Genomic DNA, 12,463 nt, shown 5'->3' on the forward strand with positions numbered 1-12,463 from the left:
ATTGTCTTTTGAAGACACAAGGCAAGAGATGTGGAGAAGCATTTCCCTGGGGCCTGAATAGCATTAGTCCCAAGAGTGGATGTTTAGGGTTACCAGTCATGCTGTATTGGTGCCAAGCACTGGATCCTAAGTGACAGAGATGCCCTGGGCTTCATCAGTAAATGCACATGTCTGTGACATGCAAGGTACTCTAGAGCACAAGGTCAAGGTAGGGGCTCTTCTTGCTTGGATCTAAGAGGATTCATATGGGACTGTGTTGGGATGGGACAATGCAATGTTGTTTTTCTATATAACTATGCTTGTTTATCTTATTTTTTCCTTCCAATCAAAGGCTGCCTATATTTATCCTTTATTTTTTTACTAGAGATGGGGTCTTGCTATGTTGCCCAGGCTGGCCTCAAACTCCTGAGGCTCAAGCAATTTTCCTGCCATGGCTTCCCAAAGTGCTGGGATTACAGGTGTGAACCACCATGCCCGGCCTATAGCTATGTTAGTATACAGAAAAACTATAGCAATATAATCTTTATGACATACAATGAATGAGGTATGTGCTCAGTTCTGTTTTGGGAGAATAAAAAATGACTGCTAGTCTCTATCCATACTTCAGAAATGCCGAATTAAACAAAGTTAAAGAGATTTCCTTACCTCAGGTCTTCTCAGAGCCTTTACTACACTAATGTGAACTGCAGCCTGCCAAGAAGGAGACATAGCGGTATTTTTCAAAATTATTTGAGCACCAAAATCAATTTTGCTGTAAGTCCATTTTTCAGGAATTTTTAATAATATCTCACAGAACACATTTTTAATGATCCTGAACTACCCTAGGCCACATTCAGGAAGAAAAAGTCTACAGGTAAACAGAAACTGTGAAGGCGGGGCTGGAGGGGTCATAGAATCTGCTGTTGGCAACAGGCCCCCAAAATTGGCCATAAACTGGCCCCAAAACTGGCCATAAACAAAATCTCTGCAGCACTGTGTGACATGTTTGTGATGGTCATGATGCCCACGCTGAAGGTTGTGGGTTTACTGGAATGAGGGCAAGTAACACCTGGCCCACCCAGGGTGGAAAACCTATTAAGGCGTTCCTAAGCCACAAACAATAGCATGAGTGATCTGTGCCTTAAGGACATGTTCCTGCTGCAGATAACTAGCCAGAGACCATCCCTTTGTTTTGACCCATCCCTTTGTTTCCCATAAGGAATACTTTTAGTTAATCTATAGAAACAATGCTTATCACTGACTTGCTGTCAATAAATATGTGGGCCAAACTCTGTTTGGGGCTGTCAGCTCTGAAGGCTGAGTCCCCTGATTTACCACTCCACACTCTATATTTCTGTGTGTGTCTTTAATTCCTCTAGCACCGCTGGGTTGGGGTCTCCACGACCGAGCTGGTGTCAGCAAGTGGCGCCCAACGTGGGGCTTGAACCCTGGTTGAAGGGTCTCTGGAGTGACGGTTGGAGAACATGGAACTAAGCTGGAGGACACCCAAGTACTCTTAAGCAATCCCCGTAGTGAGTAAGAAGGGGAACTCAGAAGCATCAGGGTAACAATGGGACAAGTGTGGGCTCTGGTTTGTTCCACCTTGGAACCTTTTCACACTAATGATGAGAAGGAAGGAAAGTATAACAAAGTAACAGAAGAGATGACAGAGCAGGTTTGTTTGCCAGCTAAAGCTAAAGCAGCAAAAGAGGAAGAGGGTTGTCCCTATCCTTCTGCACCCCCTCATTATTTTGAAGAACTAGTGACCTGACCCTCCAGATCTTTCTTTTCCAGAGGACACTGGGCGAAAAGTAGTTGCCCCAGTGACTGTTCTAGCAGCGCCTTGAGCAACCACTCTCAATTCTATTCAGGCAGGAATTCAGCAAGCTAGACGAGAGGATGATATAGAAGCATGGCAGTTCCCTGTTAGGATACACCCCCAAGATCAACAGGGAAATATTATAGCTCACTCCCTCACCCCTGTACAATGTCTGTCCCCCACCACAGCCAGTAGTGCTGCAGTAGCTTTATGCTGCACAAAAGCTGTGAGCCTTATGCCTGGGGAACCCCCACAAAAAGTTACAACAGGGGTCTGTGGATGCTTGCCAGCGGGGATGATAGGATTACTTCTAGGTAGATCTAGTTTAAATTTAAAAGGAGTGCAAGTACATACAGGAGTTATTGATTCAGATTACAATGTGGAAATTGAAATTGTTATATTTACTTCTCTTCCCTGGAAAGCAGAGCCAGGAAAGCATACAGCACAACTCCTGATTGTGCTGTATGTGGAAATGGGGAAAAGTGAAATTAAACGAACAGGAGGATTTGGAAGCACAAATAAACAAGGCAAAGCAGCTTATTGGGTGAATCAAATTATTGATAAACATCCTACCTGTGAAATAACTATTCAGAGAAAGAAATTTAAAGGTTTGGTAGATACAGGAGCAAACATTTCTGTCATTTCTCTACAACACTGGCCATCCACGTGGCCAATTCAACCTGCTCAATTTAACATAGTTGGAGTTGGTAAAGCCCCTGAAGTATATCAAGGTAGTTGTATTTTGCATTGTGAAGGCCCGATGGACAACCTGGGACTATTCAACCAATTTATAACTCCTGTACCTATACATTTATGGGAAAAAGACTTGTTAAAACAATGGGGAGCACAAGTTCTAATTCCAGAGCAATTGTATAGCCCTCAAAGTCAACATATGATGCATGAAATGGGGTATGTCCCTGGTATGGGACTAGGAAAAATTGGCAAGGTTTGAAAGAACTGCTTCAAGCGGAAAGACAAAGTTCCCGCCAAAGATTAGGATATCATTTTTGATGGCAGCCATTGTTAAGCCTCCAGAACCTATACCCTTAAAATGGTTGACAGATAAGCCAATTTGGACAGAACAATGGCTGCTAAGTAAAGAGAAACTGGAGGCTTTAGAGGACTTAGTTACTGAACAATTAGAAAAAGGATACATAGCTCCAACATTTTCCCCTTGGAATTCTCCAGTTTTTATAATTAAGAAAAAATCAGGTAAATGGAGACTGTTAACTAACTTAAGAGCCATTAATTCAGTTATACAATCTATGAGGACATTGCAGCCAGGACTGCCTTCCCCTGCTATGATTCAAAAAAATTGGCCTTTAAGTCATAGATTTAAAATACTGTTTCTTTACTATCCCCTTAGCTGAGCAGGACTGTGAATGGTTTGCATTTATAATTCCTGCAGTAAACAACCTGCAGCCTGCTAAGCATTTCCATTGGAAAGTGTTGCCACAGGGCATGTTAAACAGTCCAACAATTTGCCAGACTTATGTAGGGCAAGCAATTGAACTTACTCGTAAAAAAATTTTCACAGTGTTACATTATTCATTATATGGATGATATACTTTGTGCTGCCCCCACTCGAGATATATTACTCCAATGTTATGCTCACTTGCAAAATTTGATTTCTCATACTGGTTTAATTATAGCTCCTGACAAAATTCAGACTGCTACTCCTTACTCCTACTTGGGGACCTTAGTAAATGACACTACCATTGTGCCGCAGAAAGTAACCATACATAGGGATCAACTGAAAGCATTAAATTACTTTCAAAAATTACTAGGGGACATTAATTGGATATGACGCTCTAGGCATTCCTACCTATGCCATGAGTAATCTATTTTCTAATCTTAGAGGAGATGCTAGTCTCACTAGCCCTTGGCTATTAACAAAAGAAGCTGAAGCAGAACTGCAGCTAATCAAAAAGCAAGTCCATAAAGCTTAAATAAATAGAATAGATCCAGAAAAGACTCTAGATTTTCTAATTTTTTCAAGTCAGCATTCACCTACTGGTGTTATTGTTCAAGAGCAAGATCTTGTAGAGTGGCCTTTTCTTCCACATACTAATTCATGGACTCTAACTCCTTATTTGGATCAAATCGCTACTATGATAGGAAATGGGAGAACTCGGATTGTTAAATCACATGGATATGATCCTGGAAAAATTATTGTCCCTCTCATGAAGGCACAAATACAGCAAGCTTTTATAAATAGTCTTACTTGGCAAACCCATGTAGCTGACTTTGTGAGTATTCTTGATAATCATTTTCCCAAAACAAAATTGTTTCAATTTTTGAAATTAACTAATTGGATTCTCCCTAAAATAACTAAATTCAAACCACTTGAAGGTGCTGAAAATGTCTTCACAGATGGGTCTAGTAATGGTAAAGCTTCTTATTCTGGCTTAAAAAGTAAGGGCTTCGGACTCCCTATACTTCAGCTCAAAAAGTGGAGCTGGTAGCTGTAATTGAGGTATTGACTGCTTTTAATATGCCTATTAATGTGATTTCTGATTCCTCATACATGGTTCATTCCACACAACTGAAAATGCTCAACTATGATTCCACACAGATGAGCAACTGATGACTTTATTTACCCAATTGCAAACAGCAGTCAGGAGTAGAATGTATCCTTTTTACATCACTCACATAAGGGCTCATGCATCTCTTCCAGGACGTTTAACTGAAGGGAATCAAATGGCTGATTGCCTAGTTGCTAATGCAATATCTAATGCTAGACACTTTCACAATTTAACCCATATTAATGCCTCTAGTCTCAAACGCAGATATAGCACTACCTGGAAAGAAGCTAAAGCTATTATCCAGTGATGCCCAACTTGCCAAATAGTGGATTCCTCATCTTTTACAGGAGGAGTTAATAATCCTTGAGGATTGGAACCTAATTATCTTTGGCAAATGGATGTCACACATGTTCCCTCGTTTGGGAGACTAGCTTATGTACATGTATGTGTGGGCACCTTTTCTCACATTGTGTGGGCTACATGCCAATCAGGAGAGTCTTCTGCCTGTGTTAAACGTCACCTTTTGCAGTGTTTTGCAGTGATGGGCATTCCAGCTTCTATTAAAACAGATAATGTCCCAGGCTATACTAGCCAAGCTCTAGCTACATTTTTCTCTATATGGAATATTAAACACATTACTGGCATCCCATATAATTCTCAAGGACATGCTATAGTAGAAAGAATGAATCTCTCCCTGAAACAGCAGTTGCAAAAGCAAAAGGGGAAAACAGGGACTATGGGACACCCCATATGCAACTGATTCTAGCATTATTGACATTAAATTTTTTGAGCCTGCCTAAAGGCCAGCAGCTGAACAGCATATACAGAAACCAGCTGCAAAGACAGAAGCAGAACAACTGGTCTGGTGGAGAGATCCAATAACAAAAATTTGGGAAATACGTAAAATAATAACTTGAGGTAGAGGTTGTGCTTGTGTTTCTTCAGGACTGAATCAACAGCCAATTTGGGTGCCGTCAAGACACCTGAAACCTTATCATGAGCCAGATGCTGAGGAAGAGATTCCAGGAGGATCCCGAGGAGACCCTGGTTGCAGCCATGTCAAGACTGACGCTGAGGAGGACCCCAACTATCACAAGCAACAGCTGTCGAACACAGCCACCTACCTGGGGACAGATCAAGAAGCTGTCACAGATGGCGGAAGAAAACCTGAGGAAAGTGGGACAACCAGTCACAATGAGTAATTTAATGATAGCTATGATAGCGGTGATCACCATTGCTATGAGTGTTCCTGCAACAAGGAACAACAGAGAACAATTATACTTATTGGGCATATTTATCAATCTTGGCTGGCAATAATGCCTGGATGTAATCACTGTATGACACAGTTACACATGCTTTCTGATCTCAGTATTTACCATAATAAATCTGCTCCTATAATTGAAGCATACCACCCTCAAAAATCTATTTGTAAACAGAATTGGACCTGGCTAGAAATAATGAACTAACTTGTTTGGGAAGATTGCATAGCAGAACAGGCAGAAGTGCTGCACAACAATTCCTATGGAATCATTATTGATTAGTCCCCTAAGGGGATGTTTAGCTGAATTGCACCTCTCAGTCTGCATGCCACGGCCACACTACATTCAGCTGGTCTAAACAAAACATCAGATGCTAGAAAGGGTAAGAAATACGTCAAGAGTTCCTATTATCTGGAAACATGGCAGTATAGTGGCACCTCAATCTCAAATGATAAGGCCACTGTAGGAGCTAAACATAAGGATTTGTGGAAACTATTAATGACTCTTAATAAGATCAAAATTTAGGAAAAAATAAAAAAGCATCTAGAAGGACACCCTACAAACTTGTCTTTGGATATTGCAAAATTAAAAGAACAAATATTTAAAGCATCCTGGGCACACCTGACCTTAATGCCAGGAACTGGAGTGCTTGAAGGAGCTGCAGACAGATTAGCAGCTATTAACCCATTAAAATAGATAAAGACACTTGGTAGCTCTGTGATTTCAGTGATGATTGTGCTCTTAATCTGTGTTGTTTGTCTTTGTATAGTCTGCAGATACGGATCCCAACTCCTGAGAGTAGCTCACCATGACAAAGCTGCCTTTGCTTTTATTGCTTCGGAAAACAAAAAAGCGGGACATGTTGGGAACAGGCCCCCAAGCTGGGCCATAAACTGGCCCAAAAACTGGCCATAAACAAAATCTCTGCAGTACTGTGACATGTTCGTGATGGCCATGATGCCCACGCTGAAGGTTGTGGGTTTACCGGAATAAGGGCAAGGAACACCTGGCTCACCCAGGGCTGAAAACAACTTAAAGCATTCCTAAGCCACAAACAATAGCATGAGCTATCTGTGCCTTAAGGACATGTTCCTGCTGCAGATAACTAGCCAGAGCCCATCCCTTTGTTTTGACCCATCCCTTTGTTTCCCATAAGGAGTACTTTTAGTTAATCTATAATCTATAGAAACAATGTTTATCACTGGCTTGCTGTCAATAAATATGTGGGTCAAACTCTGTTTGGGGCTCTCAACTCTGAAGGCTGTGAGTCCCCTGATTTCCCACTCCACCCTCTATATTTCTGTGTGTGTGTCTTTAATTCCTCCAGCACCGCTGGGTTAGGGTCTCCACGATTGAGCTGGTCTCAGCAATCTGCCAACCCCCAGGCAACAGAAAGAGGCTTATCCAACAACAGAGTGATGGAACCACTCTGTAAATGTCATGAGTTTTGAGTGATCAGCAACTGGCCTCAGGTCCCTGGAGCTTGGTGGCCTGTCACCACACTCACACTGTCTGTTTGCCGTCACACCTTGGACACCTTGGCATGGGCTCTGAGTTCAATCCCTGGCATTCTGGAACAGGTCTGGAGCAAGTCTGATGCCAGGGCAGCCTTTGTTCTGGTAGACAGTGGGATGGCCCCAGGACCCTCCTGCCCTCTCTGATGCCTGAATGTCTGCTTTCAGGCTCCTAACAAGTTCACTCCACGGAGACTTCCTCTGCTGCCTGGGACCTGATGATGCCTTCCCTTCTCTGATCCTCTGACCCTGGCTGCCTGATTCTGTGATTAGACTGAACTGAACCAGGCTGCAAACCTCCTCAAGGCAAGGACCCTAGATTGTTCACATTTTTGAGTCTACAAGATAGAACCCAATACAAATGTAGGGACGACAGTGATGCTGGAGCCAATGCTTCTGACTGTGACAGAATCTCCACCAAACAACTATCAAGGACCAGGCAGCTGTTCTTTTGACTGAGGACACCAACAAATGTAGTCTTCTGTGTGAGATCAGATGAGATGATATGAGATACTGTCCATGTAAATGATTCATAAAAAGCAGGGCATTGTACAAATCATTGCTATTAATACAGTCTCCACTGCCCTGGTCAGTGACTGGTTCATTTCTAACGACCCTTCACCTCTGATTGGTACTTCAGTAACTGAGCCATTTCCCTTTGCCCTACTCACCAGCTGGTTTGCTACAATGTTCACCTATCAGGAGTCCAGTTTTTGGTGGCCTGCTATAGATACCATAACCAGCCAGTCTAGTGTTTCTCCTATGCCCTCACACCTTTATGTGGCACATTGGAGATGGTTCTTGAAGTAGTGGAGAGCCAGCTTGAACTGGACCTGGGCGAGGGTGTTGGACCGGTATGTATTGTAGGTCTTCTCTAGGGCAGCCAGCTCTGAGTCCACCACTGGAGACCGAGACTGGTGACCTATAATCACTTCTGGGCATGACCCCACGAGTAGGGTCCCCAGCCCATCAATGAAGAATTCTGCAAAGAGAGGGAGAGCAGAAGGAAGTGGGAGCTGTGGTCAGAAAAATGGGTACTATTCCAGGTCTGAGGGGGGAGAGTCCCAGGGAGAGGACACAGTTCATACACTGGAGAGTGTGAACTGTGAAGCCCCACGTGAAGCCACACCCTTAACTCTAGGAGCCTGTCCCTGCTGATGAGCTGGAAGGAAATAAATAAGCTCATTTCTCAGGCAGAGATATGGGCACAGAGGCAGAGAGGCACAGATTGGCTTTCAAACTGGACAGAACTGTGGACTCCAGGGCTGATGGAGTAAGAGGGAAAGAGAGAGCAGTTAACAGGACAGGATTTCTGGAAAAATAGAATATGAAGCAGCATGGGAAAGGAGGAAGAAGACAGAGCTGTAAGGAAAGGAAGGGAAAGGAAAAGAAGGGCAGCCTACAGGATACACAGAAGTCAAAGAGACGTGAGGAGGGAGGTCAGAGAGATCAAGAGCTCCCTAGTCTGGGGAGAAAGGGGAAAAGGACATACTGCTGCTGGGCAGGCGACCACCATCAGCCAGCTGGGTACAGCCCTTGGAAAGAACAAACTTTTGTAGCTAATTCCCAGCCCAGCTCCCTTCCTCACTCTTTCAGCCTTCCCACCTGAGTGAGCCACTCGTTGCAGGCGGGGATCAAAGCCAACTCTTTGGAGTCGCTCCGTATGGGCCAGGAAGAAGTTGACCACGCCACTGGTCACCACACAGTTGGGGAAGCCATCCAGGGGTTGGAAAAATCCCGTCCTCTTGTGAAGGCAGGCCCCGTTCTCACTCTGTTCCAGCAACAACTTAAACTGGAACACATTTCCCAGCACACTGCCGCTTACCTAACCAGCAGGCAGAGAAACCCATGTTAGAGAGTGCAGATCAATATTCATCCTGCCTCTTCCAGGAAGCCTTGCTGGACTGCACCTTGGTTATAACAAGAATTGTTATTTCTCTATCTATCCTTCAAATTATCCCTCAGGGACTGCCTTTTTGCTGTTGTGGCCACGGCTTTCACTAGACTACTGTTGGGTCCCTGGGCTCTTTTATTTCCTGCGTACCCCAGAAAATCTCCTTGGCATGAGTAGCCCTTACCCAAGACCAAAGAAGGTTATCTTTCCAGAAGAAGGTAACTCACTCCCTTCCACTGGGAGACGAGTACTGCAGTGTGGGTAAGAGGCAGCCCGTGTGCACTGGTCCATTTGCGGAATTTCCACTTGTTAGATGTCTTGCAGGGAGCTGTTTGTCTCGAGGTGTCTTCCTACTATTTTCTGCTCCTGGCTTACCTCTCTGAACTGCCTATCCATGAACTCACAGAAGAGACGTGTATTTTCATGTTTGAGCCTGAGCACAACAGATGAGCAAGTACATCTATCTCTGAAAGAATCATAATCTTCTAAGGGGGACATGGTAAAGTCTGCTCATTGTCCCCCATCACCTGTTCTTTCCTTCTTCCTTTTAGTAAATGACCCTTCTGAGTTTTATGACATAGTCAACTAGTCAGCTAAAGACTGCATTTCCGGGAGCTAAACAATGGGTACACATGGGCATACAGAGTGGAATAACAGACACCGGGGAATACAAAAGGTAGGAGGTTAAGAGTGGTCGAGGGTTAGGCCGGGCATGGTGGCTCACGCCAGTAATCCCAGCACTTTGGGAGGCTGAGGTGGGTGGATCTCCTGAGCTCAGGAGTTCGAGAGCAGCCTGGCCAATATGGTGAGACCCTGTCTCTACTAAAAATACAAAAATCAGCTGGGCACGGTGGCATGTGCCTATGGTTCCAGCTACTCGGGAGGCTGAGGTAGGAGAATCACTTGAACCCAGGAGATAGAGGCTGCAGTGAGCCGAGATCGTGCCACTGCACTCCAGCCTGGGTGACAGAGCAAGACTCTGTCTCAAAAAAAAAAAGAGAAGACTGGGTGAGGGTTGAAAAATTACCTGTTGGGTACAATGTTCGCTATGCGGGTAAAGGGTACACTAAAAGCCCAGACTTCAGCACTACGAAAGACATGTGTATAAGCTATCTGCACCTGGGCCCCCCAATCTATAAAAAAAAAACAAAAGCCCATTTGTTATTTAAGGAAAAAAACACTGCATTTCCCGACCTCCCTTGCAGCAAGGTTTCACTGTGTGACCAAGTTCTGGCTGAAGGGATATGATTTAGAACTGATGCGAGAAATGTTTACATCACATCCTTAAAAGAAACCTGCTCTCCCTTCACTTCCTCTTCCCATCTTCCTCCTGACCATGCAGCCGGGAACCAAAGGATCGAGGAGCAACAAGAAAAGGAAGCTGATCCAGGATGATCCTGAAGCCAGCTCAGCTGCCAGTGTGCTTGTCACATGAGCTGGAACATCTTCTTTCTTAAGTTATTGTGCTCTGGTCTCTGTACGAGTTGCCAAGAGATGTCTTTGCTGATCTAGGTGTTTTGCAGATTGTCCACTTGCAGTAGAGTTAACTGTGGTCACGACACCACTTACCTTCTCATCCATGCCCCTTTTTCTTTTCTACGGTGAATTTGCTTTTGATGTTTTTATTCTTTTCTTTTCTTTTTTTGAGACAGGTATCACTCTGTCGTCCAGGCTGGAGCGCAGTGACACAATCTCAGCTCACTGCATCCTCGACCTCCTGGGCTCAGGTGATCCTCCCCCCTCAGCTCCTGAGTAGCTTGAACTACAGATGCACACCACCACCCCTGGCTAATTTTTTTTATTTCTTTGTACGGATGAGGTTTTGCCATGTTGCCCAAGCTGGTCTTGAACTCCTGGGCTCAAGTGATCACCCTGCTTCAGCCTCCCAAAGGGCTGGGACTACAGGTGTGAAACACCACGCCTAGGCTGTTTTTATTATTTTCTTCTTATTCTTTTTAAAAATGTCATTAGTGCCATGTGTGCTTTTAAAGCTTTGTACCATTTATACTGTTTTTAATGTTGTGTGACAGAACCAGAGGGCTGCTGTCTTTAATCTCATACTAGTCAATGGAGGAAGTTAGAAATTCTGCATAAACACACCAATAAAGGAAAACAATTGCAAATTAGGGAGGGGTTGTAATTTACTCAAAGAGAAGTCAGTGTGGAGGCCTGAGCTGGTGCAGCACTCTCCACCTGGGTTGCACTGGCCTATTCACCTCCTGTGCCAGCCCCTCTCCCTCCCCTCCCTCCCCCTCCTCTTCTCATATATTTCTTCCCGCTCTCATCTCCCTCCTTCTCCATCTCTACAGATTGCGGCTGGGTAAAACTGGCAACTGTCCCTTACCACGTCCAGTTCCGTTTTCTCCAGGACATCCACCAGCACCTCAATCTTGGTCTTCTCGTTGAAGAGAAAATCATCGTCCACCCAGAGAACGTATTTGGTGGTCACCTGAGATATGGCCAGGTTCCTACCAGCAAACCAACCCTATAGATGAAATGAGGTTGAAGGAGTGGTTGCCCATATCACATATTAGAATCACCTGGGGGCGCTTTCTAAATTTCCAACGGCCAGGCTGCATGCACTGCAGACAAATTCCTTTAGAACCGGTGCGAGCGAATCCAATGTAAAGCCAAGGCTGAGAACCACAGGGTTGAAGGAAGTCCATGTCTCAGAGAAAGTCTGGAAGGGACAGTGACTATGTGGATCAAAGACTGAGACAAAAAAAGGCTAGAAAGTCACTCTTTGGCTCTATGGCCTATATGAATTGGCTGAAGTCCCTTTTCACATGACAGTTTCTATGGCTCTCCTTTTGTCTCCTGTAAGATGTCAAGTTTGAGGGACGTCTGGTATGTATAATATTCACTTCCTCCTTTGTCCTTGGAGGAAGGAAGGGGGAGAGAGAGGGAGGAAAAAAATGAGAGAGGGAGAGAGTAGCAAGGAGAGAGAGAGGTGCGGGTAGAGAGAGGGAGGGTGTGAAGAAGAGAGGGAGAGGGAGAGAGAAAGAGAGAGTGGGGAGGAAGAGAGAGAGGTGGGGGGAGAGAGGGAGGGTGGGAAGAAGAAAGGGAAAGAGAAAGAGAGAGCAGGGAGGCAGAGAGAGAGGCAGGGGAAGAGAGGGAGGGTGGGAATAAGAGGGAGAGAGAAAGAGAGAGTAGGGAGAAAGAGAGGAAGGGGAGAGCAGGAGGGTGGGAAGAAGAGAGGGAGAAGGAGAGAGAAAGAGAGTGGGGAGGGAGAGTCAAGGAGAAAGAGGGAGAGAGAGAAAGAGGAGAGAGAGGCCAAGACCCTAGCTTTGGTAGAATCATGGAGATGAGAGATTTCTCTACATGTCAGGAATCTTTGGGATGTCAGAGACCTCAAGTCACTGTAAGGACCCCAGTCAATTTCCACATCAGAAATGAGGAAAGATGGGAGCAGGGTACAGTGGCTCATGCCTGTAATTCCAGCACTTTGGGAAGCCTAGGTGGAAGGAACACTT

The 12,463-nt window shown here is 44.7% G+C and overlaps 1 protein-coding gene across 3 annotated transcripts in view; it reads right to left on the minus strand.

Moving 5' to 3' along the window:
* Positions 1-746: 746 nt before the first annotated feature.
* The window catches only part of B4GALNT2 (beta-1,4-N-acetyl-galactosaminyltransferase 2 (SID blood group)), a 44,603-nt gene continuing 32,886 nt past the window's right edge, over positions 747-12,463 (minus strand). For all 3 annotated transcript variants that reach the window (XM_065531367.1, XM_005583596.4, XM_065531365.1), the window contains exons 9-11: positions 11,335-11,475; positions 8,702-8,921; positions 747-8,078 (exon numbers count right to left, since the gene is read on the minus strand). In XM_065531367.1, the coding sequence (XP_065387439.1) occupies positions 7,873-8,078; positions 8,702-8,921; positions 11,335-11,475 (567 nt within the window). In that variant the 3' untranslated portion in view covers positions 747-7,872. The remainder of the gene's footprint in view (positions 8,079-8,701; positions 8,922-11,334; positions 11,476-12,463) is intronic.

Source organism: Macaca fascicularis, chromosome 16 (genome assembly GCF_037993035.2).
Source record: "Macaca fascicularis isolate 582-1 chromosome 16, T2T-MFA8v1.1".
NCBI lineage: Eukaryota > Metazoa > Chordata > Mammalia > Primates > Cercopithecidae > Macaca > Macaca fascicularis.